The 26,227-nt window shown below is 55.9% G+C and overlaps 1 protein-coding gene across 4 annotated transcripts; it reads left to right on the plus strand.

The window, feature by feature from the left end:
- Positions 1-11,102: 11,102 nt before the first annotated feature.
- Positions 11,103-21,084, plus strand: CLCF1 (cardiotrophin like cytokine factor 1). Of its 4 annotated transcripts, none has more exons than XM_059709923.1 (3): positions 11,115-11,305; positions 17,643-17,809; positions 19,630-21,084. In XM_059709923.1, exons 1-3 carry the CDS (start codon positions 11,290-11,292, stop codon positions 20,122-20,124), a joined length of 678 nt encoding a protein of 225 aa, XP_059565906.1. In that variant the 5' UTR covers positions 11,115-11,289; the 3' UTR covers positions 20,125-21,084. The 4 variants fall into 4 exon arrangements, with proteins under 4 accessions (XP_059565907.1, XP_059565906.1, XP_059565905.1 ...); XM_059709922.1 differs by lacking the exon at positions 11,115-11,305 and adding an exon at positions 11,804-11,966; XM_059709924.1 differs by lacking the exon at positions 17,643-17,809 and having other exon boundaries at positions 11,103-11,305.
- The last annotated feature ends 5,143 nt before the right edge of the window (positions 21,085-26,227 follow it).

Raw genomic sequence — 26,227 nt, forward strand, 5'->3', positions numbered from 1 at the left:
CACTACACTTCCCATAAAATCCACACTTCTCCCCCCAAACCTCAGGAGCTGGCCCAGCCTCTTCACCTGTCTCTGGCCTTCCTGCGCAGCCCATCAGTTCTCTGAGCCATCACATCCTTTTCCATTTTGGGATCTCTGCACAGGCCATTCCTACCACTGGGGATGCTCTGCTCCCTTCTCACGGCTGGCTCCTTTTCCTGGGGCTCAGCTTCAAGCAATAGGCCTCTGCCCCCCTCCCCCTTGTCCCCCCTCTCTCTAGCTAAGCTCTTGCTCTGGGTTAGTCACAGCACTTAGCACAACTCAACATTATTCCACACGTGTGTGCATTTATTCAGCGGGCGTCTTCACCACTAGTATGTCAGCTCCTGAGCACAGGGACCATGTCTGTTTTGTTTGTTGCTGTATCCCTGTGCCTCACACAGGCCTGGCCCTCAGTAGAGGGTAGTACATGTGTTCAGTGGGTAAATGTGTGATCCAAATGAAGATGAGCTGCCTCCAAGTCACTACGTTTCTCATAGAATCCACACTCTACCCCAAACCTGCCCAGCCTCTTCACCTGCCTCTGGCTCATAGCCCCACCCTTCCCTGGACAAGAGCTGCCCCCCACCCTGTTCTGTCAGAACAACAAAAGAACCCAGCACAGCTATTCTCTTCCTTGCCTTCCGTCCCCCTCCTGGATGTCCCTCTCTTCACCCCAGTGTAAGTCAGCATAGCCTCACGGCTTCTCCACCTCACCTCCGCCTCACACCAGTACCTGAGCAGCCCAACCGGAACAGGAGATGGACACCAAAGCTCTCTGGATGGCCAGGAAAGGAAGCTGTGATTATGCAGTCTTGTCTGCCCCTGACCCCTGCGTCTGTAGAGTCTAATGGCCTGAGGGCTTTGGAGCAAGGCCCTGGGGAGAGGGAGACAGACTCTTTAGGTCTCTCTCTCTCTCTCTCTCTCTCTCTCTCTCTCTCTCTCTCTCTCTCTCGCATGCGCGCGCCTGTCAAAAGTCGGAATCTGCCCTTCTGAAGGGCTCAGACAACAGAAAAGAGGCTAGAGCGGGAGTCAGGAGACCTATTTCTAGTCTGTGATCCAACACGGATTCGCTGTGTGACTTTGTGTAAGTCCCTCCCTGGCTCTGAGGCTGTTGGTGGCATGAGATGCTCACTGCGGTGCCCCGGCTTCCCTATGCCCCTCATCTGGCCGTAGCTCTGGAGAGGAGCTGTCATTGGCTGTCTTTATTTTTGTTAATCCTCACCCGAGGATATTTTTTCCATTGATTTTTAGAGAGAGTGGAAGGGAAGGAGGGAGGGGGAGAGAGAAACATTGATGTAAGAGAGGGACATCCATTGGTTGCCTCCCTCATGCGTCCTGACCCGGCTGGAGATTGAACCTGCAACCTAGGTAGGTGCCCTTGACTGGGAATAAAACCTGCAACCCTTCTGTGCTCGGGCTGACTCTCTAACCGCTGAGAATACCAGCCAGGGCTCCTTTTTTTAAAAAAAAAAAAAATATTTTTATTGATTTTCAGAGGAAGGGAGAGAGAAAAAAAATAATGTGAGAGAAACAGTGATTGGCTGCCTCCTGTATGCACCCTTACCAGGGATCAAACCTGCAACCTGGATCTGTGCCCTGACTGGTGACCTTTTGGTGCATGGGATGAGGCTCAACCAACAGCCACACCGGCCTGGGCTGTAATTGGCTGTCTTGCTTCCCCCAGGCAATGGGGCCAGAAGGGGGCTCTCCAATCGGGCCAAGCAGCCTCTCCAGGCTGTAGCTGGCACAGCCGACAAAACCTCTCAGGTCCAGAAGGGAGGATTTACAGTGGGGACATGAGAGCCTAGAACTGTCAAGAACCCTTTGTGTTAACAGGGCAGGCAGTGAATATAGGGACCCAAAGACAATTTGGGGTCTGTGCCAGAAGTCAGGAGGCCCGGGGGACCTCCAGTCCTACTCACAACTTCAAGCAAGACTCTTCTCTGGGCCTGTTTCCCCTTGATAAAAATGAGGGGATTGGATGAGATGCTCTCAGGACCCTTTCTAACCCTAGATTCTTAGGCTTCACCATACCCACCTGCGACCTCCCACAAGTGCATATATGGGAGTTGGGGGGGGGGGGCGCAGAAAGGGGACAGAAGAAGGTGGTTACCATTGCAGACTTCTTTTTTTTTTAATCCTCACCTGAGAATATTTTTTCCATTGATTGCTAGAGAGTGTGGAAGGGAGAGAGAGGGAGAGAAACATCAAAGTGAGAGAGAAGTATCGATTGGCTGCCTCCTGCCGGGGCCAGGGAACCTGCAACCTGAGATACGTGCCAGGAATCAACCCCTCGACCCTTCAGTCCTGGGGCCGGTGCTCTAACCACTGACCAAACTGGCTAGGGCCCATTTCAAACTTTAAAAATAATTATCTGTCGGGAAATTTCAGTTCAACCACTACTTCTCACCCAACTGGTTAGGTTTGAAGTCGCAGGAATCCCCAGAGCTCAGTAATTCATTTAATTCAGAAACACATTTCTAAGTTCGGGAACAGAGTACAGGATACAAATCCCCGCACCAGAGAGGACAGATTAAAGGGACAGCCCGTGCCAAGGCTCTGATGTGGTCCAAACGTGTGGTTCTGCTGGGATGACCAAGGGGGCGAGGCAGCTCTGAGCTGCCAGCAGGGCACTACTTGCCCACCTGTAAGTGGTTCACCAGGTGCCAGAGGTGCCTGTAGGCAGGCTCAGGCCTCTCTCATTCCCCAGCATTTCTCAGCAGTTGGGGCAAGCTCGGCGTAAGCATATATTGAATGACTGAAGAGCATAACATTCAAAGTGGTTACAAGATTTGGACTCAGGTTGTCTATTGAGGTGGACAATGGGATTCTAGGCACTAGCCTGCCTGGATCTGAATCCTGGGTTCATCACTTTTAGGTTGTGTGCAAGTAGACACGTTGCCGATATTCTCTGAGCCTCAGTTTACTCATCTGTAATTTGGGGGAAGGAAAGGGCTGTTGTGAGGATTAACTTAGTGTTTATACAGCTCTTAGCACGCACTGTCAGTCTGACCGTGATGATTATTGCTGTGTCCCACTACCTCCATCTTGCGTGTGCCCTCACAGGATTCTAGGGTCAGAACCAAGAACCAAATAAATCATATTAGGGAGGAATCCACACTAGGAAGCAGGGAGGGAAGACCCCCAGGGAAACATCGCAAGGAAAAGGCCCAGAGGCCAGGGACTGGAAAGAACTGGCAGGACTCAGGTGGGGCAGAGGTCAGCCCCAGGGAAAGGGTATGGGGGAGGCTGTGGCTGTGGCCATGTGCTGGCCCCTCGATGCCTTCTGCCTCGTGAGGGGAATGTAAGTCCTCTGTCTTCCCGAGCTGCCAGAGGCTGACCCGAGGCAGTGGCTGTGCCCACACTGCCAGGCACGGTGCGCAGACAAGCCCAGGTCTCTGCAGTCTGCAGGGCAGGAGGTGGAGGGGAGATGGGAGGGAATTTTCTAAACCCACAGCAGAGAAGGGGGAAGCATAGGCTTGTTCACCAAAACCTGGCACGCTGGAATTACAGGCCCCCTTGGAGCACAAGTGAGGTAAGTTTAGGACAAATCAAAGACCGCGCGCTTCACCCAGCAGGGGAGGACGCCGATGGAACTCATTACCCCAAGATGTGGTCTCGGCTGGGAATATAAATAGCTTCACAAAAGGTTTAGATAAATCTGTGGATGACAGCTCCATTCATGGCTAGAAGGGGAAGGAAGCTGTTGGGGGCCTGCTGGCCTGTGGGGAAAGCCTCAGGGCGGGACCTGGCCTCCCCAAGAGCAGCTCAAGGGGCCCCGGTCCAAGGCAGGCTTCAGGCCACAGGAACCCCAGCTGGCAGCATCAGGGTTCTGGCAGGCTGGAGCCCCGTCTGAATCCCGGGGTTCTTTCCTCAACCCCCAACACATGCTGTCTGGGGAGATACTGCACTTCCAGCTCTGGGGAGTCCTGGCCGGGTTGTCCCCCAAAGGGACCAGCAGGGGGAGACAGACACCGCGTCCAGTCCCAGCTCCCAGAACAGAGGCGGGCTGCTCTGCCTGTAGGGCGGGCAAGCACCGTGGGGCCCAGCTCTGTGCCCCAGCCAGGTAGGCACCTGAGGGTGGGAGGGGCTGAGATGGGCTTACTGCAGTGCGGGGCAAGGGGGAGACTAGGGAATGGGGGCGGGGCGGGAGGGAGGCCACTAATTAAGAGCAGAGTGGCGCTGGAGCCATCTTGCCCTCTGTCCCAGGAGACCCAGAGCCCCTGGCTGGCAGGCCTGGGTCTCTGTAGCTCCAAACTGTTCCATGGGGCACATACAGGAGCTTCTGAAAGCTCCTCCCCAGCCCCGCAAGGTTCCAGGCCGGGTGTGGCTTTTCCCTTTCTGCCACTCAGATTCTCCCCGGCCCCTCTGGAAGTCTTTCCTCACATCTCCGTCCATTGACCTTTCTGTGCACCACAGCCCTTTAGAAACCTTAAGTTCTCGAGAACCTGTCTCATTTAACAGATTTTGTAGCAGGCTGAAACTGACATGCACAGGGAAGGACGAGTTGTGGTCCTCAGAAAGGTGCCTTGGGGGCCAGTAGGGGTGAGGGGGCTCCTCAGAGACCCAAACTACCCACATCTTGCAGACAGATGACCTGAAAGCTCAGAATGGGGCGGGCACCCAGCACAGTCAGGATCAATTGGCTCCTCTCAACCCTTCCCAGCTCACTGTGCCCTCGCTGTTGCCCCTCCCACTCCACCCTCCTTTAACACATTGAACCCCTACCGGACCCCTACCGGAGGCTGGCTGGGGTGCAAATTCAAATGCTCAGGAATCATTTATCATTGGAGGAGAGTTGAGCAACAGCCCAACTCTAGAACTCTCTAGAGTTCAGTGTCTGTGCCCTGTGTGGGGAGTCAGAGCCAGGTGATGGGGACAGTTCAGGAAGGCAGAATCAAAAGGACAGAAAAGGCACAGACATAGGGGCTTGCAAGGGGTAGTGGCATCGTTAGTGGAAGCAGGAGGATAGGGCATGAGGGGCAGAGAACAGTAATATTTAACATTATTGAGTGCTAAGTGCCAGAGATTGGCTCGTATTAACTGGATCGACCCTTATTCTGAGGAAGGTACTATTACCATCACCCCTGTGTTATGCAGGAGAAAATAGGTGTGCAGGGATCAAGTGATTTGCCCCAAGTCACACAGCTAGTAAAGCTGGAGTGGTCACCGCAACTGTGTCATTCTCCCAACAGTGCAGGCACTTGGGATGCAGGCACTGGGGGTGGGACTCCCATCACTGCTTCCCTGGGATGGCCCAGGGAGGTGCTGTCTGTCCTCTGACCCCCAGGGTCCCTGAGAAGCCCAGACATTCTGGAGAACATCCTGAGAAGTTTGAAGGAAGGTGGCTGATGAGGAGGGAGGGGACAGAGCAGGAGGAGCCGGCAGTGACTCAGCAGGGCAGGATAAGGATCTTCCAGCCCAGGGAGAGGTAACCCCACTCCTTTGCCAGGGGAGACGGAGTCACTGAGCCCGAGGCATGGGTTGGCCAGGGCAATGGAACATCCTGGAAGAATGGCGGGGGGGGGGGGTAGTTTCTGACAAGCAAGGGAGGAGTTGAGCATGGGGTATCCCTTCTGCCCCTGCCCATCTCGCACACCTGTCACCCAGACATCCTTGCAGAGAGTAGAGCCCAGGCAGGGCAGGGAGTGGCCCGAAGCAGAGCCTGGTTCCTCTTAGCTTCACATGGAGGCAGTGGGTGTGGTGTCCTCGGGGAGGCCTGAGCTGGTCCAGGTGTGGGTGGGGGCACAGGGCAGGGTAGGGCACTTGCTGAAGTGGGAGGAGGCCCAGGGGTTTCCGCTGACATCATGGCCAGCTCAGGGTGAGACAGGGCCCTCTGGGCTCTTGCCCGCTGGAAGGAAAGGGAAAGTGCCCACCCCTGCTGCCTTCTCTCACCATCTGCCCTCAGTGGCCTCCAGGCCTGCACATTCACGCTGGAGTGTGACGTGGTGGTGAAGAGGAGCTCTTTCCGGGGATGGATCCCTGGGGGCCTTGTCTGGCCCTAGTTAGTAGCCCAGAAGGGGCTTCTCAGGCTACCTAACCCCTCCCTTTGCAGGCCATATAGTCTGGCCCTCAGGAAGCACAGGGACATCCTGGTCCTGGTTCTGCAGGTGGGTGGTCCTCTAACTCCCAGTTCAGTGCTCAGTCCTAATTCAAGCTTACTGCCCCTAGAATCTACAATTCTAGCTGAGGGCATAGTGCCACTCCCTGTCCCAGGAGGTGATGTGGGTGACAGCCTAGCATCACAGTCAATTCTTGTCAGTAGTGGGTAGTGGGCAGGGGAATGGGGACTGTCCCTGGGAACGACTTAGTGTCCTGAAGAGACTCAGCACCCAGGTGAGCTCCCTCATGGCCAGGGCACTGGCGAGTCCTGCTGTTTCTGGAGCTGCTCAGCACCCAGCCTCTCCTTTCCAGAGTCCCCTCCCAGGTTGACTCTGTGAGGGATAGTTAAAGGGACATGGCGCCGAAGCTCTGGGCTCCCGTCCTGGTTCTACTACTTGCATGACCTTAGACAGGTGACCTCATCTTACCAAGCCTCAGTCTCCTCACACATAAAATGGGGAAATAACAGTTCCAATTTTACAGGGTTATTGTAAGAATGAGATCACCCTGGCCATCCACTGTGGCTCAGTTGGTTGGAGTGTTGTCCTGTGCACCGGAAGGTTGCGGGTTTGATTCCTGATCAGGGTACATAGCTAGGTTGTGGGTTCAATCTCCAATCAGGGTGCAACTGATCAATATGTCTCTCTCTCTCTCTTAAAACAAATTTGTTTATTTTTGTAGAAACAAGTGCTCTATTTTTGCATTCATGGTTTATTTATTTAATCCTCATCCAAGGATATTTTTTCTTTCTTTTTTTTTTTTTAAATATATTTTATTGATTTTTTACAGAGAGGAAGGGAGAGAGATAGAGAGTTAGAAACATCGATGAGAGAGAAACATCGATCAGCTGCCTCCTGCACACCTCCTACTGGGGATGGGCCCGCAACCCAGGCACATGCCCCTGACCGGAATCGAACCTGGGACCCTTCCGTCCGCAGGCCGATGCTCCATCCACTGAGCCACACCGGTTCCGGCCCCAGGATATTTTTTCCATTGATTTTTAGAAAGAGTGGAAGGGAGGGAAAGAGACAGAGAAACACTGATTGGCTGCCTCCTGCCCAGGGATTGTCTGCAACTGAGGTACATGCCCTTGACTGGAATTAAACTGGGACCCTTCAGTCCCTGGGCTGACACTCTATCCACTGAGCCACACTGGCTAGGGCCAATGTATCGCTCTTACATAAATCAATTTCTCTCTCTCTCTCTCTCTCTCTCTCTCTCTCTCTCTCTCTCCCCCCCCACCCCTACAAGCACACAGGTCAGTCTCCACCCCTCCACCCCACAGCCTCTTAGGGTTCCTCTCTGTGTCCCTGGCACTTGGCATGGAGTAGGCACTCAGGGAATGTTTAGTGAACAAATGAATGAATTAGTGGATATCCTTACCTCAGTGGGCTTCTCTACCACCATACCCCTGCTCACCCATCAGAAGGGCATCCGACCAGAAGCCTTCCTGGTTTAGGGATCCAGGACACTCAGAGGCCAGCGCCCCCCAGTGCCAGTCCTTCAGCCGCCTGGGACATGGTGTTGGGGCATCTGGAGGGTCTTCCCTGGGGATACCAGTTCTGGGGGAGGTGGGAGGGGGAGTGGGAATCTAGCTCATCCGTATGCCAACACCGACTCACCCCCATCACTGTGGAGGGCAGCTCAGTCATCACCTGGCGCCAGCCCTGCCCCCGGCCCAGCCACACCCCTTGGGGCCTTATCTGCTACCCCACTGTGAATGGTAAGGCTTGGAGTCTGGAAGGCCAGAGAGGCAGCAGAGCAGTGTCTGCCCCCTCGGCTCACTGATACTCCCACCATCCTGTTGGTGGAAGGCGGTCCTATCCCTTTCCACAGAGGTGATGGGCTTGTCCCAGGCCACACTGACCAATTGGAAGCCCGGATTGTGACTCCCAGCCTGGCCCTCTGCCTCTGCAAGGAGCCTGGGACCTCTGCCCAGGGTACCTCAGGCCCCCGCCTGTGGCTGCCACTGCTCCTCCTGCCCTCCAGTCACATTTCTACCCTGAAGCTCTCCCTCCTCCCGGAGCTCTCCTCCCCTCACCATCCTCTGATCTCCAGGGTTAATGGGTCTCTTGTCACAGGACTGTGATATTCTTAAAGGCAGGGGTGGGCTTTCCTCCTCCCTCGTCTTTTCTAGGACCTAGAACCCAGCAAGGGCTCAGGAAATGCCTGCACAACACACCAAGGATCTGGAACTCAGGTGTGTGTGTGAGGGTGTCTCCTCTAACCTCTGCCCTGCCCCCAGCAGCAATGAACAGGAAGAGCCACAGGGGAGCAGGAACCTTCCGGAGGTTCCAGCTAGAAATCAGAGGGCAGCCACCTGTGCCCTGCCACCCACAGAAGCCCTGGAGGTGCCATTCCTACTCTGCCTCTCCTTCCTTCCTTTGAGACCCAATGGCCCACTCCCATTTGGGATTTGGTAGAATAAAGGCCTAGTCTTTATTCCAGCCCCCACCCCACCCACTGGCAGCTCCTAGCCTGCTGCCTTTGCCCAGGCATGGCAGAGGGGCACAGGCAGCGTGGAGATGGAGCTGATTTTCCCTTTGGCAGTAGAGAAGAGGGGGAGGGGAGAGGCTTGCCCCCCATTCCTCCATCCTCCCCCCCGCACCACAGAGAGGGGAGAGGGCAGGGATACAAGTCCAGACAAGAGGCAGAGGCAGACGGGACTTCCTCAGCTTGTGGGGTCACAGTATCAAGCCCAGGGGCTGTGTGTAAAGCCAATCGTTCCTGCACCCACCTGGCCTGGTCCTCATTTGAGAGCTGCAGCCCTTGGTTCCTTTGAACCAATGCTTTCTAGACTCTTGAGGTGAATATTTGCGGGGGGGGGGGGGAGGCAACATGGTAAGCTCCCCCTCAACTACAGAGTCTGTTCCTCTTCCTCCTTGACTCCTGCTCCTCCCTCCTTCCCACTCCCACCCATTTATTTGCCTTTGTGTCTCCTCTTTCCTGTTCTGTCCCTTCCCTTCTCCCCCTCCTCTTCCCTCAGCCCCCACCCTCCTCCTCAGCTCCCCTCTCCCCCTTTTTCTCCTGGCCCCCCTCCTCTCCCTCGGTGGGGCTGCTTTCTCCCTGACTCAGCAAGGTGCTTTATAAGGTGCTGAGGGGGCTCAGCCAAATCCAAACCACATTGTCTGCGCAGACACTCCACAAGGAGCCGGCTGCAAACCAGGGAGAAGGACTTGAGCAGTTCCCTCTCCCTCTCCCCTCCCCTCCATGGCTCCCTCCCTCCGACAGGGTGGCTGCTAGGGGACCTCCTGGCTGGCCTCAGTGCCAGTCACCCACTGGGCATCTGCCTTCTTGACCTTGGCATGGGCATCAAAGATCGTTGGGCTCGCTGGCCAAGAATGTCATTGAAACTTCAGCGTTCAGGCTGGGGGTGGGGGGGTTGTGGGGGAAGAGGGAGGCCCTGAGCACTTTTCCAAAGGGCCCCTCTAAGGCAGATGCCCTAGAGCCCATCAGAGCTGCTGCTGATCCCCTAGAAAGTCCCCTGCCCCCAACTCCAGGCTAGCTCCCCTTTCCCAGTTCTTTTTCTTGTTTAGGAAAAAAAGAAAAAGAAAGAAGAGGGGAAAAACTCAACAACAAAGTCTGTCCCACTCCAGTGAGGTAATTGAAAACAAACTTCTTCCCCACCCCCCCACCCCCCCACCCCAGTTCTCCAAGTGCAGACAGGGAAGAGCTGCCCTGGGAACCCAGTGCTGGTCATGACATACCGCCTGCTCTGACCTACAGGCTGGAGGGGCTGTGGCAGGGCTGGCAGAGCATCCGCCTTTCTCTGGGGGCACCAGGAAAGGAGTGGGGAGCGTGGGCTCTGACGCTGTTTCAGAGAGAGGAGTCACCGTCCAGGTCTGGCCTTTATCCCTTTGAAACAACAAATAAACAACAACAAAAGCAACAAATTACTAAATGATTTTATTGCTGGTCTGGTTCTAGAGCTCTCCAGCCATGGAGATCAAATAACTGTCCCCCAAGAAAAGTCATGAAGTGGAGATTCCTGCACGATCCCAGATGAGAGCTGTTTTCTCTGCCCGCTTCCTAGCAGACCTGTGTAGAGCGAGGAAGACCCTCCAGGGAGGGTCTAGGCTTATGGGTCCCCAGGGTATCCTACCCAGCAAGCCCAACCCAGGCCTGAGGGAAGGAAGGAGAAAGAGCACTCCACAACCAAATCGCCCCTACCCCACCACCGGAAAACCAACAACCCCAAACCCCAATGTCTTCATGGGGAAGCATTTCACAAATGGGGTCGTCCATTGCCTTGAATTAGAACATTCTCGCTGAGTCACCCATGATGCCCTGGTGTTGATTAATGAATTACAAACCCCCCACCCATGTGTACTCTCCTGGCCGCTGGGAAGAATGAAGAACCCTGTGATCTTGAGGGGAAAGCACTCGCCACGTGGGCCTGTGGTGCCCTCTCCCACCCCCGCAGGGGGCATTGTGAACCGGTTAGTCACCTGCCCCGGCCAGCGCCTCGCTTAGCCCCAGCTTTTGGAAATGGGACAGGCGGCGGGACAATAGGCAAGGGGGGCGGTCAGCCCAGACAAAGGGCAGCAGGAAAAACACCATCACTTGCTTGGAGGCCAGCTCGCTGGCATTTGGGAGAATGTGTCATTGCATTTACTGTGTGTGTGGGGGGGGGGGGGGCGGGGGCGGTGAGCTTACACATGAGAAGGCAGAGGTAGGGTGAGCGCGGGACCCAGGGACCCACGCGGACAGGGAGCGGCGCCCCGGGCAGACTCGGAGGGAGAGGAAAAGGAGCGGGCGGCTCCCTGCCTGAGCTCTCAGAGTTTGCACACCGGCTGATGCCCTTCCCGCCCCCTCCCCCAGGAGGCCCAGGGTGGTACCACCGCAGCCTCGCCTCACCTCACCCCCCCTCGGTGTCGTGGGAGGGAGAGGAGCCCCAGAAGCCCTCCCTTCCCTCCTCCCCCCTCCTCCCCCCACCCCAGGGAGGGCCGCTACAATTTGTGGTTACAGCTTTACACGTCAGAAAAAAAAAAGTTTGCAGAATGTCCCACACTGAAAAAAAAAAAAAATCCGAAACCGAGCGAAAAAAACCTGCGAGTGGGCCTGGCGGATGGGATTATTAAAGCTTCGCTGGAGCCGCGGCTCGCCCTCCCACTCCGCCAGCCTCCGGGAGAGGAGCCTCGCCCGGCCGGCCCGGCCCCCAGCCCCATGGACCTCCGAGCAGGTAGGAGCCAGGCGTCCGAGGCCCCGGCCCCCGCCTCCGCTCAGAGCCTCGAGATCCGGTTCCATCCTTCCCCCGGGAGCCCGGAGCCGGGAGCCAGGACCTGCCCCCGCCAGCAGGGCTCGGGCCGGTGGAGGCAAGGCTGGGCGCCCTCGAGAGCGGCCCGGCGGGACGCGGCATTCCTGGAGTCCGCTCCGCGGGGCCAGGAGGTGGCCGGGAGCGCGGCGGGGCGTCCCGGAGACCCGCAGCCCTGGGGGGGCGGCCACCTGGAGCCCCAGCGAGGCGGGGTCCCGCCAATCCCGACGGACGAGCCCCGCGCAAAAGTCGGGGAGAGCGAGTCCGAGGCGGGAGCGGGGCTGCGGGAGGGAGACGCGGCGCGCGGGGTGGTGGGGGCCGGAGAGGAAGAGGGAGGGAGAGGAGGGAGACAGAGGGGAGCCCGGGGCCGGGCCAGCGGGAGGCGAGGGAGGCCGACACCTCGGGCCGTGCCGCTCTCCCTCCCCGGCCCGGCGGAGGAGAGGGCGGGAAGGAGGGCGGGCGAGAGGGGAGAAGAGGCGGAGAGCGGAGCCCGGCCGGGCCGGGCCGCGGGCCGGACTCGCGGCTTCCTAGCTGCGCGCCGCGCGGCCGGAGCCCACCATGCTGCCCGCGGCCGAGGAGCCGGCGGCAGGTAGGGGCCGGCGGTGGGGGTGGCGGCAGCGAGCCCTCGCACCGCCCGCCTCGGCCTGGGAGTGATTAGTGCAGGGGGGGCGGGCGCAGCCCGGCCGGACCGGGCAGGAAAAAGTCCGTCACCCTCCGGAGAGCGGCGGGAGCGGCCGCTGGGCGCTGGCGGCCCGCGGGAGGGCGGGCGGGCGGATCGGGGAGTTGACGCGCGGGAAGGGGCAGCGGCCCGGCGGAGCACGGAGCCCCGGACCCGCCCCCGCCCCCGCCGACGGGAAGGGAGCACCCGGGCGGGAGCGGGCCGGGGGCGGGGCCGGGGGCGCCGGGGCCACACAAGGGGAAGGCGCCGCCGCCGCCGCCGCCGCCGGGAGAGGGCCCGGAGCGAGGGGTCACCGCCGAGGGGGGAGGGCCAGGAGCGGCCGCCGCCGCACAGTTCCCGCGCCGAGGCCCCCAGGGAACCCCGCGTCCCCGGAGCCTCGCAGCGTCCCCCTGACCTCTGCCCTCCCACCTTCCTTGTCTGCTGTCCAGAAGTCCTCCCCAGAGACCTCCAGTCCCGGAGGGCCCGTCCCAGCTTTCCCCTGCGCCCGGCCTGACCCTCCCGCAGGGGTCGGAGGGGGCTGCCCGGAGCCGAGGGCAGCAGGCGGTCGCCGCGGCCAGAGCAAGCCGAGCCCTTTAGAGAGGCTGTGGGCGGGGGCGCTGGACACACTCCTGTCAGGCGCTCTCTAACCCGGACGGACACCCCCGTCTCTCAGGGCTCCCACACACAATGCCCTTCCGTGGGTCACCGAGGCACATCCCCTGACGGACCAGACCTGCTTCCACCGCTGGCTCAGGCACTCACTGCGCCGGAGCCACGAGCTCAACCAGGGAACGGGCACCAGGCAGTGATGGCAGCGACTGTCACCCAGCTGCCCCCGAAGTCCCCCCCTCCCTCTCCCCTCGCAGAGCCCGCACTCCTGCCCAGTCACACTGTGCACACCGCCCTGCCACGCCCGCTCGGCCGCTAGTGACACTTCACATTCCTCCCCACAGTCCCACCTGCTTGTTCACACCGGGGCTCCTGCCCGGTCCCTCAGAGCCCCTCCCAGGCCTTTCGGATAACAACACCCTTTGAAACTCACCCACACACTTACCCCTACTATTTCCTAACTTCTTCCCCTGCCTCGCTATAGCCGGTGGCCCAGCTTCCCTGGCCTCAGCTCTCTCTGAGCACCCCCAGGGTCCTTTTGCAGCACCATCCAGAACCCTCTCACTCCAAAGAAAGCCCAACTCCTGTGTGCACATGGACTTCACAAGGCAAGGCAGCTGGCCTGCCTGGCTGCTGCTTTCCCAGGCCTCAGTTTCTTGTCATTTAGGTGGAAGAGAAGGGGGGGGGGCTGTTGAGGAGGACAGCAGAGACAGAGCCCCCGTGGTTCTGCTGAGGAACTTGAGCATGCACGGTGCAAGCCCTCACTACAGCCCCATGACCTGATGGGCTGCTGGCAAAGCGAGGTCTCCTGACTTCTGGGGACTCATGTGTACTCACTCACTAAGCCACCTCTCAGCAGCCTGGGGGACAGGAACCAAGGAGAAGATGGAGGGGAGGGCAGGCCAGGCAGCCCAGAGGACAGGAAAGTCCCGCTGTGACTGTGGGCCTTTCCCTGGGAAGGCAGGTTGGGAAGCTCCCCCAGGAACCCGTTCTTAGTCTCAATGCCTGGATCTCATACCACAGTGGGCACCACCCCCTAACCTGCTTCATTCCCCCAATTCCCCTCAACAGACCCCTTCAAAGTCACCAGGATGCTTTCCTGATCTGGCCTGAGGGCAGGGCTTTTCCTTCTGGCTCCCACACAGCCCTACACTCGGGCTCCTATGCATTCCGCTGATAGCTCTTAGCCACCAGTTCCAGGAGCAGTCTCCCGGCTGACTTGTCCTGCTCACCCTGACCATCCTGGCACATCTGTACTGCCGAGCCCCACACCCTTAGTGAGTGGAGTGAGGTCAGCCCGGGGGATACAGGCTACAGACTGAGGGGCAGCTGGCCAAACACATGCACACACAGGTGTGCCTGTCTGTGCAGCGTGTCAGGGTGGCCATGCGCTTGCAGTCCGAGGTGTGCCTGTGAGTGTTCATGAGGGGGGCCTCGGTTCCCAGAGCCCAGGGATCTGGATGGAATTAGGGGCCGGCCCAGGCGGGGGCCAGGATGGGGGGGTGAGGGGGGCTGCAGCAGGAAACGTGAGCTGCACTCATTAGCTCCTCACGTGCTCAGCCGGATTTATAAACACAGGGGAAGACGGGATGTAAACAATCAGTGGGCAGCAGCCAGAGCCAGAGCTGGGGCGGGAGCTGGTCGGGTGCCAGGACTGGGAGATGGGGCCCAGGACACAGTCCTTAGTGGCCAGGTCCACCTGCACACCATGAACTTGGAGAGGAGGATCAATGAGGGCTCCAGGATGCCCACTGCACTCTCCCTCCTAGGGACACAGGCAAGCTGCAAGCTACTTACAACTAAACCACAGGTTGTCTCTGCCCCAGATGCTTTTGCTGCCTGAGATATGGGAACATTTTGCCCGGAGTGGAAGCTGTCATGACAGAGGGTAGAACCCTGTCCTGTCCCCTTTCTCCTTTCCTAGCCCTTTTTCCCTCTGGGTTTCTGAGTCTCCTTCCCTCTTTCTGCTTCTCTCTATGGGTCAGTCAGTTGGATCCTTCTGCTCTCTCCCTTGCACCCCCCACCCACCCACACTGCAGTGACAGTTACCTCAGAACTGAAATATTCCTGGAAACACCGGCCTTGTCTGGTTAATTTCATGAGCCGTTTTTCTGCCCAGATGACTTAGCTCTTGTTTATCCAAAGGCTTCTCCCCCTCTCCCCCTACTGTCCCTGTGTAGGGAGCCAGTGCTCCCCAGGGATGTCCCACAGGGCCCAGAAGAGGAGGGGGGAAACAAGTCCCATAGCTGCGTTCCTGACTGCTCCCCCCAAATGGGATAAGCAGAGCCCTGCCCCAGAACTCTTGTCTAGCAGGGCTGCCCAAAGCAGGGTGGCATAAAGAGGCAAGCCCAGCTGCCAATTCCTGCTTCAGCCAGGACCCTCAGCATTGCCACTGACTGCCAGCCAGGCCAGACTCAATCTTGAAAGCTACCTCAAGGCTGGAAGGGCCACTGCCCACCTCAGCAGGTCTCTACCTCCAAAACTAACCCCACCTTGTACCAGCAGGATCTTGGGAGTGACTCAGTCAGACAGCCAGGCTAAGAGTAGCCCAAGGCTTCATGCAGAGGAGAAGGGCCTGGAGTTGTCTTGGGATGTGAAGAACAGGGACTAGAAAGGACCTCAGAGTCAGCAAGAGCTCAGATAGAAAGAAAGAGTAAGGGAAGGAACATTCAGGAGGGAGTGCACAGGCTGGAGCTGGGGGCAGAGCAAAAAGGGAGCCTGTCTCTTCAGGAAGCAGTTATGTGCCTGACCCTCCTCTCTGTCCTAAAACACATGCCTGTGAGTGTGTGCGCGCGCACACACACCCCAAGAGCCCTTCACCAAAAGGGCAGGTTCCTGAGACCAGCAGGACCCTCCCTCCCACGCTCCATCAGTACAGCCTCAGTCACACATCTGAAAGTCAAGACTGACCAGTTGGCATGGCTCAGTGATGGTCGACCTCTGAACCAGGAAGTCATGATTCAATTCCCAGTTTGGGCGCGTGCCGGGGTTGCAGGCTTGATCCCCACTGTGGGGCATGCAGGTGGCAGCCGATGGATGATTCTTCCTCATTTCTCTCTCAACCCTTTCTCTCTGAAATCAGTGTATATAAGGACTGACCAGTTGGGGACACTGCAGGAGTCCCACCTGATCCTTACACTCTGTAAGAGACATTCTATACAATTTGAATCCTAAACCCTTCCAAGTTTTACCCTCTCTAAAGCCCTGACCCAGTATTATGACTACCTGTAAACTTAACCTAGTCTTAACTCAAACCTCTCCTAACTCTAAGTACAGTCAAATTGTTAAACCCATATCCAACTTACTTTTATCAAAACAACACAAATCATTGCAGAAAATGTGAAAGTATAGAATATAAATTAGAAGGAAAAACTACTCATGGTCTCACATCTATCCAAGCTCAAAATCCACTAGCAATATTCTTAGTGACATGCCATGCATCACCCTATCTGAAAATCTGAATCAACACATTCACAAACCGTAGTCCCAGCCAACCCTCTGCCTGCCCAAACCTAACCACATCCCCCAGCTGGACTCAAACCTCAACCACACTCACTCAGCCAAATCCCAATAAATTAACCTGAAACTTTCAAAGCAACCCAGTCCGTAAAGCTAACCTAGCCCAATGCCAATTATAGCCTTACCTTATCCTAACCTTAATTGCTTTACCCAGTCCCAATGCCCACTGAATCCTGGCCAAGTGTTCTTGATCTTGAACCTCACCTAAAAGCTGGGAAAATCATGTTTCCCAACCACCTATGTCTGTTCTCACAGCACTGACCCCTGGCCTCTGGCATCCACAGATGTCCAGACTCTCCAGCGCCATCAGCTGACAGACACAATTCATTGAATACATCATTCTCTCTCTTCCTCTCCCTTTCTTCCACCCTCCCTGCCCCCCTCCACTGATTGAAAGCTGATTGAAAGCCTCATGCAGCTTAACCTTTTCCCCATCTAAAACCCTATATAACAGTGGTTCTCAACCTGCCTAATGCCGTGACCCTTTAATACAGTTCCTCATGTTGTGGTGACCCCCAACCATAAAATTATTTTCATTGTTAATTCATAACTGTAATTTTGCTACTGTTATGAATCAATGTAAATATCTGATATGCAGGATGTATTTTCATCGTTACAAATTGAACATAATTAAAGCATGCTGATTAATCAAAAAAACAATATGTAATTATATATGTGTTTTCTGATGGTCTTAGGCGACCCCTGTGAAAGGGTCATTCGACCCCCAAAGAGGTCGCGACCCACAGGTTGAGAACCGCTGTTATATAAGAATGGAGCACGCTTCCCTGAGGGTGAACGTTAACTCTCTGTTAACCCCATCCTGCATTTCCACACCAAGGATCATATCCTAGAATGTCCCTACCACTGACCGCATGAGCCAGCCCTGTGTCCTGCCTGACCCTGGTGGTCTGACCCTATACCTTGCCTCCTATAGCTTGACTGTGACTTGTTAATTCGGGGGTGGGGTGGGGGGACAGAGGAGGGAGGAGACAGCCTTTCTCCTCCACCTCTCCCAGGGCTGACTGCTCTCAGCTGGCAGCTCTGACATGTGCTGTTTCCCACCCCAACCCCTTGGCTCCCCGCGAGCTGCAGTGGAACTAGAGGCTGGGAGAGGAGGCTGAGGTACACCTGGAACTTGGGAACACTGATTCGTGTCCCTAGGCCTGGCCCTCCTTGTACACATACCTACATGGTGGCACATACAGTGACTGTTAGCTGACCCACAAACATACTCTCCAGTATCTACTGGTATAATGTATAACATACATGCCTACACACACACACACACACACACACACACACACACACAAACGAGCAAACGCTCTCTGGGGCCAGGAATGCTCCCCTCCTCCATCCCCCCCTGCCTCCCATCTGGCGTTCCACTCCTCCCTCCCAGCCCAAGGTGGGGACAGACACCTGAGGGGCTGCCAGCTGCTATCTCTACCAGGCCAGGCCCACCCTCATGCTTCTTGTCCACAGGGGACTCGTGGGGGATGCTAGCTTGCCTGTGCACCGTGCTCTGGCACCTCCCTGCAGTGCCAGCCCTCAATCGCACAGGGGACCCAGGGCCTGGTCCCTCCATCCAGAAAACCTATGACCTCACCCGCTACCTGGAGCACCAACTCCGCAGCTTGGCTGGGACCTATGTGAGTATTAGGGGCAGCTTTAGGGGTCTGGGAATTGGGCAAAGAATGAGAAGAGGAGGTGGGGGAAGAGAATGGTAGAGGGGTCCTGATGAATGTGGGGTGATGAAGAGGGGACCTTTGGCTCCAAGCAGTCTCCATGTCTGGCCTGTCTCTTGCCCTTCCCTCTAGGGTGCCCCTTCCTCCCCATCCCTGGCCCCAGGACTAGGCATGTGGGCAGGCCTCGCACCCGCCTTGGCCCATTGCCCCACTGGCTGACTGCCCAGCCGCCCGCCTCCCCCTGGGGGCCAGGGAAGTCTCCTCTGTTTACACCGTGTTGTGGTGTCTCTTGCAAGGGTGGGGCTGGGTGGGGATGGAGGGGCCCCACCTCCCATGCCTATGTTCCAGCTCGCCTCTGCCCCAGACCTGGGGCCCTGCTGCTCTGGACCCATGGGCCTTCCTTCTGTCTGCCTCTCCCATCCTAGATGGGCCTCCTAGGGGGGACTTGTGGGAAGGGGGCCGCAGGGAACCCAGGCCAGTAGTGGCAGGGGGCTCAGGGTGTGGATTGAAGTTCTGCCATAAGAATTTGGGGGCAGTCCAGAGGTGTTTGGAGAGCCCAGGAGAGGAGGAAGGAGGGTCATAGTTAGCGAGGACCACGGGAACTGGCCCCCTCTTCCCGTGTTCCTCCTCTACATCCCAGACCCTACTCTGGAGCCAGGGAAAGAAAGGGGAGGAGGGTGGCGGGGGAGCTGGCTCCAGCCCCAGGATACACCGAGGAAATTAGTTTGTCTCTGTGCTTGTCAGCGTGTGAACCTCCCCCTGGGCCCTTGCCTATCCCAGGCCTCGCCCCTCTCTTCTCCCTTTCTCTCCCCGCTGAACTGTCTCCCTCAGCCCTTTCCCTGGGCCCCAGGCTTCTCCCCCGGGGGTTGGCAAGGCTGTCCTTTTCCCTACACTGACTTCCATACCCTTCCTCCAGCCCAGCTCTTGAGACTGCCTCAGTTTCTTCCTTCTGCAGTCCTGCTTCCATGGGCTGAGCCCTTCCTTGGAGGTTCGTGTGTACCTCTGTCCTCAGCCCTTCAGCTGGTGGGACTGGGCAAATGGAGCTCTGATGCCCACAGGCCCCTCTGCCTTTCGACCTGCTTTTCCTGTCCAGAAAACCTTTGCTTGACTCTGCTACCCCCTCTAGTTCCCGACCCTTTTTCTCTCCTGGCGTTCCCTGCCAAATTTTTCGAAGGAGTGGTCTACACCCTCTGCCTCCACTTCCTCTCCACCCACTCACGCTTTAACCCCCTGCGATCTGGCTTCCAGGCCACTGAAACGGTTCTCTCCAAGGTTGTCAGGCACCTCCTTCTTGCCAAACCCAACAGTATTTTCTAAGGCTCATTCTCCTTGCTCTCTGTTTTACAGCCACACTGTTGAGCACTGCTGCCTTCTTGAACTCTTCTTGGCTCTGCACTCTCGGTCCACCTTCTACCTCTGCAGCCTGGCCTCCTGGGTCCCCATCGCTCCTCTTCCTCTTCTGCCCTGCCTCCCGGTGGGCCCTCCCCAGAGGCTTGCACACACAGCCGATCTGCGAGTCCTCCCTGAGTATCTGCTGCTCAATTTTCCTCACTCTACACCTCTCCATAGAGAGCTCAGTACCCTCATTGCGTCAACTGTCATCTCCATGCAAACGACATCCATGGAGAAACTTAGGGTTGGCCTGTGAACAGAGAGATCTAGCATGGAGATGGGGCCAGTGTCGGGGGGCACAGGAAATAGACCTTTGGGGACAGGTATCTCCTGGTGGTGGCAAGCTGGCTGCTTTGCCCTCCTCCTTCCCCATCGCCCTCTCCTTTCCACAGCTGAACTACCTGGGCCCCCCTTTCAACGAGCCTGACTTCAACCCACCTCGGCTGGGGGCAGAGACTCTACCCAGGGCCACTGTCAACTTGGAAGTTTGGCGAAGCCTAAATGACAAACTGCGGCTGACCCAGAACTACGAGGCCTATAGCCACCTTCTGTGCCACTTGCGTGGCCTCAACCGCCAGGCTGCTGCAGCTGAGCTGCGCCGAAGCCTGGCCCACTTCTGTACCAGCCTCCAGGGCCTGCTGGGCAGCATTGCGGGTGTCATGGCAGCTCTGGGCTACCCGCTGCCCCAGCCTCTGCCCGGGACTGAGCCCACCTGGGCCCCTGGCCCTGCCCACAGTGATTTCCTCCAAAAGATGGATGACTTCTGGCTGTTGAAGGAGCTGCAGACCTGGCTTTGGCGCTCAGCTAAGGACTTCAACCGGCTCAAGAAGAAGATGCAACCTCCAGCAGCTGCTGTCACCCTGCACCTGGGGACCCATGGCTTCTAATCTTTGACCTTTACCACCTCCTCTTTCCCCTCCCCTTTCCAACCCTGCTCCCACTCTGGGAGGGAGAAACCTGTGTGCCAACACTTGTTGAGCCAGGAGACAGAAGCTGTGAGCCTCTGGCCCTTCCCAGACTTGGAAGAGGGCATGATGCAATAAGACCCATCCCCTCCCTACTTCCCAAAGTGCTGCAGGTCTGGAGAAGAGGTGCAATAGGCCCCCTCCCATTTCTACAGGAAGTAATGCTCAAGGGAGCCCGAAGTGGTTCGGGTTGGTGTAAAGCTCTCACAGCCTCCTGCTTCCTGCCAACCACTTGCCAGTGCCCAACCAGCCCCTTAAGCGGCACTTGCAGGAAGCATGCCTGTAGGGCAGGGAGGGGGCCACCGCAGCATGTGCCTTTCTGGGGTGAAGCCCTTTGCTGCCTCACTCTCCTTAGATGGGTGTTGCTCCCCTACCCCAATTAACTCCATACATTCAATTCAGGAAACAAGCACAGTGGCAAGTCCAAACAGGAAGAGATGTTATTAAAAATGGAAGAGGTGAGGTCTGCGTTGGAGGTAATACTGAAAGCAGAGGGGCAGGCACAGACTGGACCCTGGGGTCACCAAGGCACTTGTGGCACAGGGTGGCAACCAAAGGACCTTGTCTTGAATTTTCTTGCCAGCATCATGGTGCCTCCTCTCTGCCCCCTTTTCCAGGGTATCTGTGGGTTGCCCAGCCTGGGGAGGGCAACCATAGCCACAGCCACAGGATTTCCTGAAAGTTTACATTGCAGTAGCATTTCGGGGTGTATGGGGCAGCTCCCCCAGGCCCTGCACCCCAGCCCCAACCACTCATGACTCTGTTTGTTGTATTAATATTTATTTATTTGGAGATGTTATTTATTAGATTATATTTATTGCAAATTTTCTATTCTTGTATTAACAAATAAAATGCTTGCCCCAGAAGCATCTCTGCTTGGCACTGCCCCCCCTCCCTGCTCTCATTACTGGTTCTCCTGGTCCTCCCCGTGTCCCCTGCCTCCCGTGGCTGCGAGGAGAGCTCGGGAGCCCAAAGGTTAACTCAGAGATGCAAAGAGCTTGGGGAAGAGGCTCTCCCATGCTGTTGGGGAAGATGTGTACACAGCAGACTTCACTCCAGCTCTCCCCATCAACGCCATATTCCTTTAGTCCTCCCAAAAGCCTTCTTATCTGTCACTTACCTTCCTTCTCCCCGCCTTTGCTCAGTCCACCTCACCTCTCTGGGTTACTTTAATGGTCTCAGAGGTATGTCTCTTTGGAAAACAGTTTAGCTGTTCCTCTCATGCTCTTTCCAAGTAGTCAGCCCATGCATTCAGTCCTCAGTTTCCCCAGAACCTCCACCTGTGGCTGCCTTTGGGCTCCTTCTCCCCAGCAGTGACCCTCGCTTTCTCATTGCCCTTCATCTGCTAGGGAGGGCGATAGACCACAGCCAAGTCGTCAGCTGTGACTACTCCTTTCCAATGTAAGACAGATTAGTGGGAAAGAGAAAAATTCGTACTGGACTGCAAGTTAATAGGAGAGATGCTGTTAAAGGGTGGTTTAAGCTCAAATTCCAGTTTCATAACCTATGAGCTAAATGACCTTGGACAAATCATTTAAAGCTCTCTATTCTCCAGTTTCCCCATCTGTAAAGTGGGATATTAAATACAGCAGCAGCGATTAGTAAAACAGATTACTTGTGGCATATGGCGTGTCAACAATCTAGTGAAGAGCCGCTGGATAAATTAATGGGCTAACTGCTCCCAAGTAATACATGGATATTTTACAAGGGTCTCCTGGAGACAGTACCCTAAGCGAAGGAAGTAACAAGTGATGGTGATGTCAATCAGTTGACAAATATTTTTAAATATTTGCAGAGAGGAAGGGAGAGGGCGAGAGGGACAGAAATATCAATGATGAGAGAATTGGCTCATCATTAATTGTCTGCCTCCTGCACATGCCCCACTGGGGACTGAGCCTGCAACTCAGGCATGTGCCCTGACCAGGAATCGAACCGTGACCTCCTGGTTCATAAGTAGATGCTCAACCACTGAGCCACACTGGCCAGGCAGTTGATAAATATTTTAAAGACATTACCTGCCTATCACTGTGCTACTCGGTATAGGAAACATAAAAGAAGCCATTATAGAGCCTGTGATCTATTTGGGAAGAGAAGACCAGCTTACCTGAATCAACAAGGAACAAAAGCATACACGTGTCGTATGCACTGGGCGGTCCCCACAAGTACATGAACCACTGGAAAGGGAGAGGCCAGAGCTATTGGACTTGCGTGTGGGTGGGGCAAGCCAGGCTCTGCTGAATGCCCCTGAGTCACCTGGCCCAGCTTGGAGGGAACATGCCCCCCTGCAGGGTCCGGGCTCTTCAGGGGGGAAATCTGCCCAGGCACGGCCCTGCCTTCTGCCCAACAAGACAGGAGAGGGCATCTGGGCTGTCTCCACGCAGGGCAAAATGAGAAGCAGCTGTTATATGTAAGGCACCCAGCAAAGGGCTGTACAGAATACAGGGGGAGAGAGGGATGTCCCACACTGCTGTACTGTGAGCTTTTGGGGGACAGATTCCGAGTCTTCCCCATGTCTATCCCAGCACCCTGCTCAAGCTCCAGCCTAAAGATGGTGATCAGTTAGTGTGCTGAACAAAACAACTTGTTACTTCCTTCCCTCATCACAAATGCTAGAATCCAAGGTAGAATTTGATTAAGTTTAGAAAGACACAGGGAAAATACTATGGACATCAAGGAAGAAGCAATTGCTCCCAGTTGGGTGAGGACTCTGCTAGTCTGTGAGCCCCAGAAGGGAGGCAAGGATTGTCTGAGATCACTGTGTCTTCCCAGTGCCTTGCACACAGTAAGTGCTTTGCATAAATAAAGAAGGTGGGATTTGACACCATTCTTGAAGAATGGGCAAAGCAAGGGATAGTTAAGTGTGTCCATCTCCCTTTAAAGCAGGGAGCATCTTGAAGGCAGGCTCTGTAATCTATTCATCTTTGCATTCCTACAGCATTTTAGCGCAGTGCCGAGCACAGATTAAAGTTCTCCATAATTTGATTTAAAGTGTGTCCAGACAATAATGTGCTGAAAGGCAAGAGAGGGGAGTTTTAAGGAAGCTGCTGGTTGACAGAGTCAGACGCCCCAGAAGAACTGAGAGAATATGGGCAAAATCCACCGGCACTGGTAAAATCCGGCAGTCGTTGGTGACCCTTGCAAAAGCAGTTAGTTAAGAGGCAGATCCCAAACTGTGAGATTAAAGACGGAGATGATAAGAAAGTAGAAGAGGTAAATATATTCCCTCAGAAGTTTGGTGGCAAAAGGAATATCTAGAGATGGTAACAGAAGCATGGAAGGTTTTTTGTTTGTTTGGTTGGTTTGCTGCTGTTGTTTTTTAAGCAGAAGAGATCTAAACATGTCATTGCTGCCTGAGGAGTGGCAGTGGAAGAATGGAGAGACTTGGGGAATGGAATCACAGGAAAATCCAAAGGGCAGCCACAAGGAACCAGGTAACATCAGCAAACACAGCTCTGTTGTCACCAACCATTTGGCATGGATTGTGACATTTTCTAGCAAGCGAGAGATGATGCCCAGAGGTAGGGACAGAGTGGAGAAAGGGCATTCCCCAAAGCTGAGGACTGGAAAGGCAGGAATGGCAGTGAACCATGGGGCAGTGAGTATGTGGGACTCTAGGTGGTTAGAAATTGTACTGTTGAGTGACTATATGCCTTACAGAGCACAGTGCAGGCAGGTAAGCAGCCACGGGAAATGGGAGCGAGACTGGGAGGAGAAGGGCGGACGAGTGCTGGAGTTCTCTCCAGCGAAGAATGCAGAGGGTGCACCCTAGGAGCAGGGTTAGGGAGGTGGACACAGAGGAAAACCCAGTCGTAGAGGACATTTCATAGTTTGAGTTTCTAAACTTTCTTCCAAATAGCCCCCTACTGATGGTGTTGGCAGTGGGAGCCCTCCTTGGGTTTTGGTACTATAGGTCAAGGGGCAGGTAGCTCCTGGTAAATGGCATGTTACCAGGCTTTTCTGTGAGTGGGTTTGTCATTCTCCATCCACAGCTGTTTCAGGAGAGGTGATGAGTTTTATTGGTTATCCTAGGCTTAACCTCTTAAGTATGGTCTTATAGTCAGGGGCCCAGGTATCCAGAGGTCAACCTAAGAACTTAGAATACCTGAATCCCTTCAGTGACATGGAGGGAGGATGATGTCTCTAAAAGGCATCTGTTCCCAGGAAGCCTAGGGAAAGTGAGGGGGGGGTGGGGGAGAGAAGGCCCTTCTCCCTGTCTTTTCCAGATAGTACAGAGTGGATCAGGAACCTCGTTTTCATCTAACACCCCTGTGTTTAAGATGGAGAACTGTCATATGGGTGGAGGGGGGGTGGGGGAGGACAATTTCCAGGGTCATAGGAGTGGGTACAGAAGAGGCTCAGACACAGGGTGGCAAAAGGGTAGTCACACCTTGCCAGTTGCCCACTTTTTGCAGACTGACCCGACATCCAGGACTTAGGGCCCCCTCAGTAAGTTAGGAGACCCACTCAAGCACTCACGTTACACACATACACTCACACACTCACCCACTTGCCACAGCCACCCCAAATGGGGAAGGGCGAAGGGAGGCCCTTGTTCTGCTGAACCTAGAGGGCAACGACCAGTGACCCAGGCCTGGCTGAATGCTCTGGTGGGTGGCTTCCTCTCAGCCCCTCCTTCTCTGGAGCCACAACTGCCCCTGCCTTTGTCACTTCAATTCCTGAGCTCCCTGACTCAGCCTGGTTCCCCCCATTTCCCAACAGTGGACAAAGCCCTTGTCAGTGGGGTGAGGGCTGGGGCAGTAAGAGAATACTGTGAGCTTTAGAACCAGAAATCCAGCCCTTTCCTCATCTCAACCTTCAGGGTCCCTCAGCCTCCATTCAGAGGTGTCCTCTAGGCCCCTCTCCAACTTGTCCTGATCTCCAAAGCTGGGCTGATGGGGTGGAAACCACTAGGACTTCCTCCCAGCTGGACAAAGTCTGACACCTGGTGGCCACAGTGAGGAATGGCTAGAAGGGCCCCTTTTCAAATCTCCCCACAACTTTACAAGGAAGGCTGGCCAAGGTAAAAAGGGAGGTGATGAGAGGAGGTTTGGAGGGGGTGGTTGGGACAGGACAAAAGAGACATCCAGTGGCAAAAACAACAAAAAAAAACCCAGACCCAGGGGAAGCTTTTGTCTTCTACCAGGCTCCCACCCCTAAGCCCACTAGGCCGGAGAACCTGGAAGAACTTGAGGTGGGATGTCTGGGAGGGTCGTAAGGGACTAGGAGGAGCTGCCTGAAAGAATTTTGGCCCACAGGGTGGGGAATGGGGCCCAGGGTGTATGAGCATGTGGGGGCTCTGGGTGGGTGGCAGGGCCTGAGGGCCTGAGGAAGGGGTGTGCTAGGGAGAGGGAAGGAGAGCGGGCAACGCCCCACAGCCCATTGGGCGCCAGGCAGCTGCTTCCCTCTCTCCCTCCACCTGCCCCCACCTTCCTAGCTCTAGCTGGCTTTCCCCACAAGCTCCATCATGAGCTGGGGGAAGGGAAGGGGCTCTTAGGGTGCATGCGCGGTGCTGAGGCCCCCCCATCCTGCCTCATTGTCTGAGCTGAGCCAGGTTTAATCCCCCTTCCCCTTGGAGTAGTCAGCGGTGGGCCTCAGCCCTCAGGAAGGTTCTGAGCTTCTGTTTCAGTTCTTTTCTCTCCTTTGCTTTTGAGTTCCTCCAAGACTTTGGTCCTGACTATGAAGCAAGGGCCTTGAGTATTCCCAGGCCAAAGTACCAAGGTCACTCCTGCTAGTCCCATCACCAGCCTTTGGGGGTTACGGCTGACACAGGAACTTAGGCCTTAGTCTCAGGAAATTCCCTAAAGGAGAGAGAATTTAGCCTCCAACTCAGACCTCTGGCCTGGCCTTCTATCCTGAAGCCTGAACTGTGACAGCAGCTTTGGGGATGGGCCAGGAGGCTGCCTGAATAGGGCAGGGGTTCAAGGAAGAAAGGTGATAGGGAGCAGACAAGGTTGGGGAAGTAAAGAAGGGAAGGTGAAAGTCCGGTCTAGTTGCCAGAACACCTTAAGGAGCCAGATGCCAAGTA

Source organism: Myotis daubentonii, chromosome 9 (genome assembly GCF_963259705.1).
Source record: "Myotis daubentonii chromosome 9, mMyoDau2.1, whole genome shotgun sequence".
Classification (NCBI taxonomy): Eukaryota; Metazoa; Chordata; class Mammalia; order Chiroptera; family Vespertilionidae; genus Myotis; species Myotis daubentonii.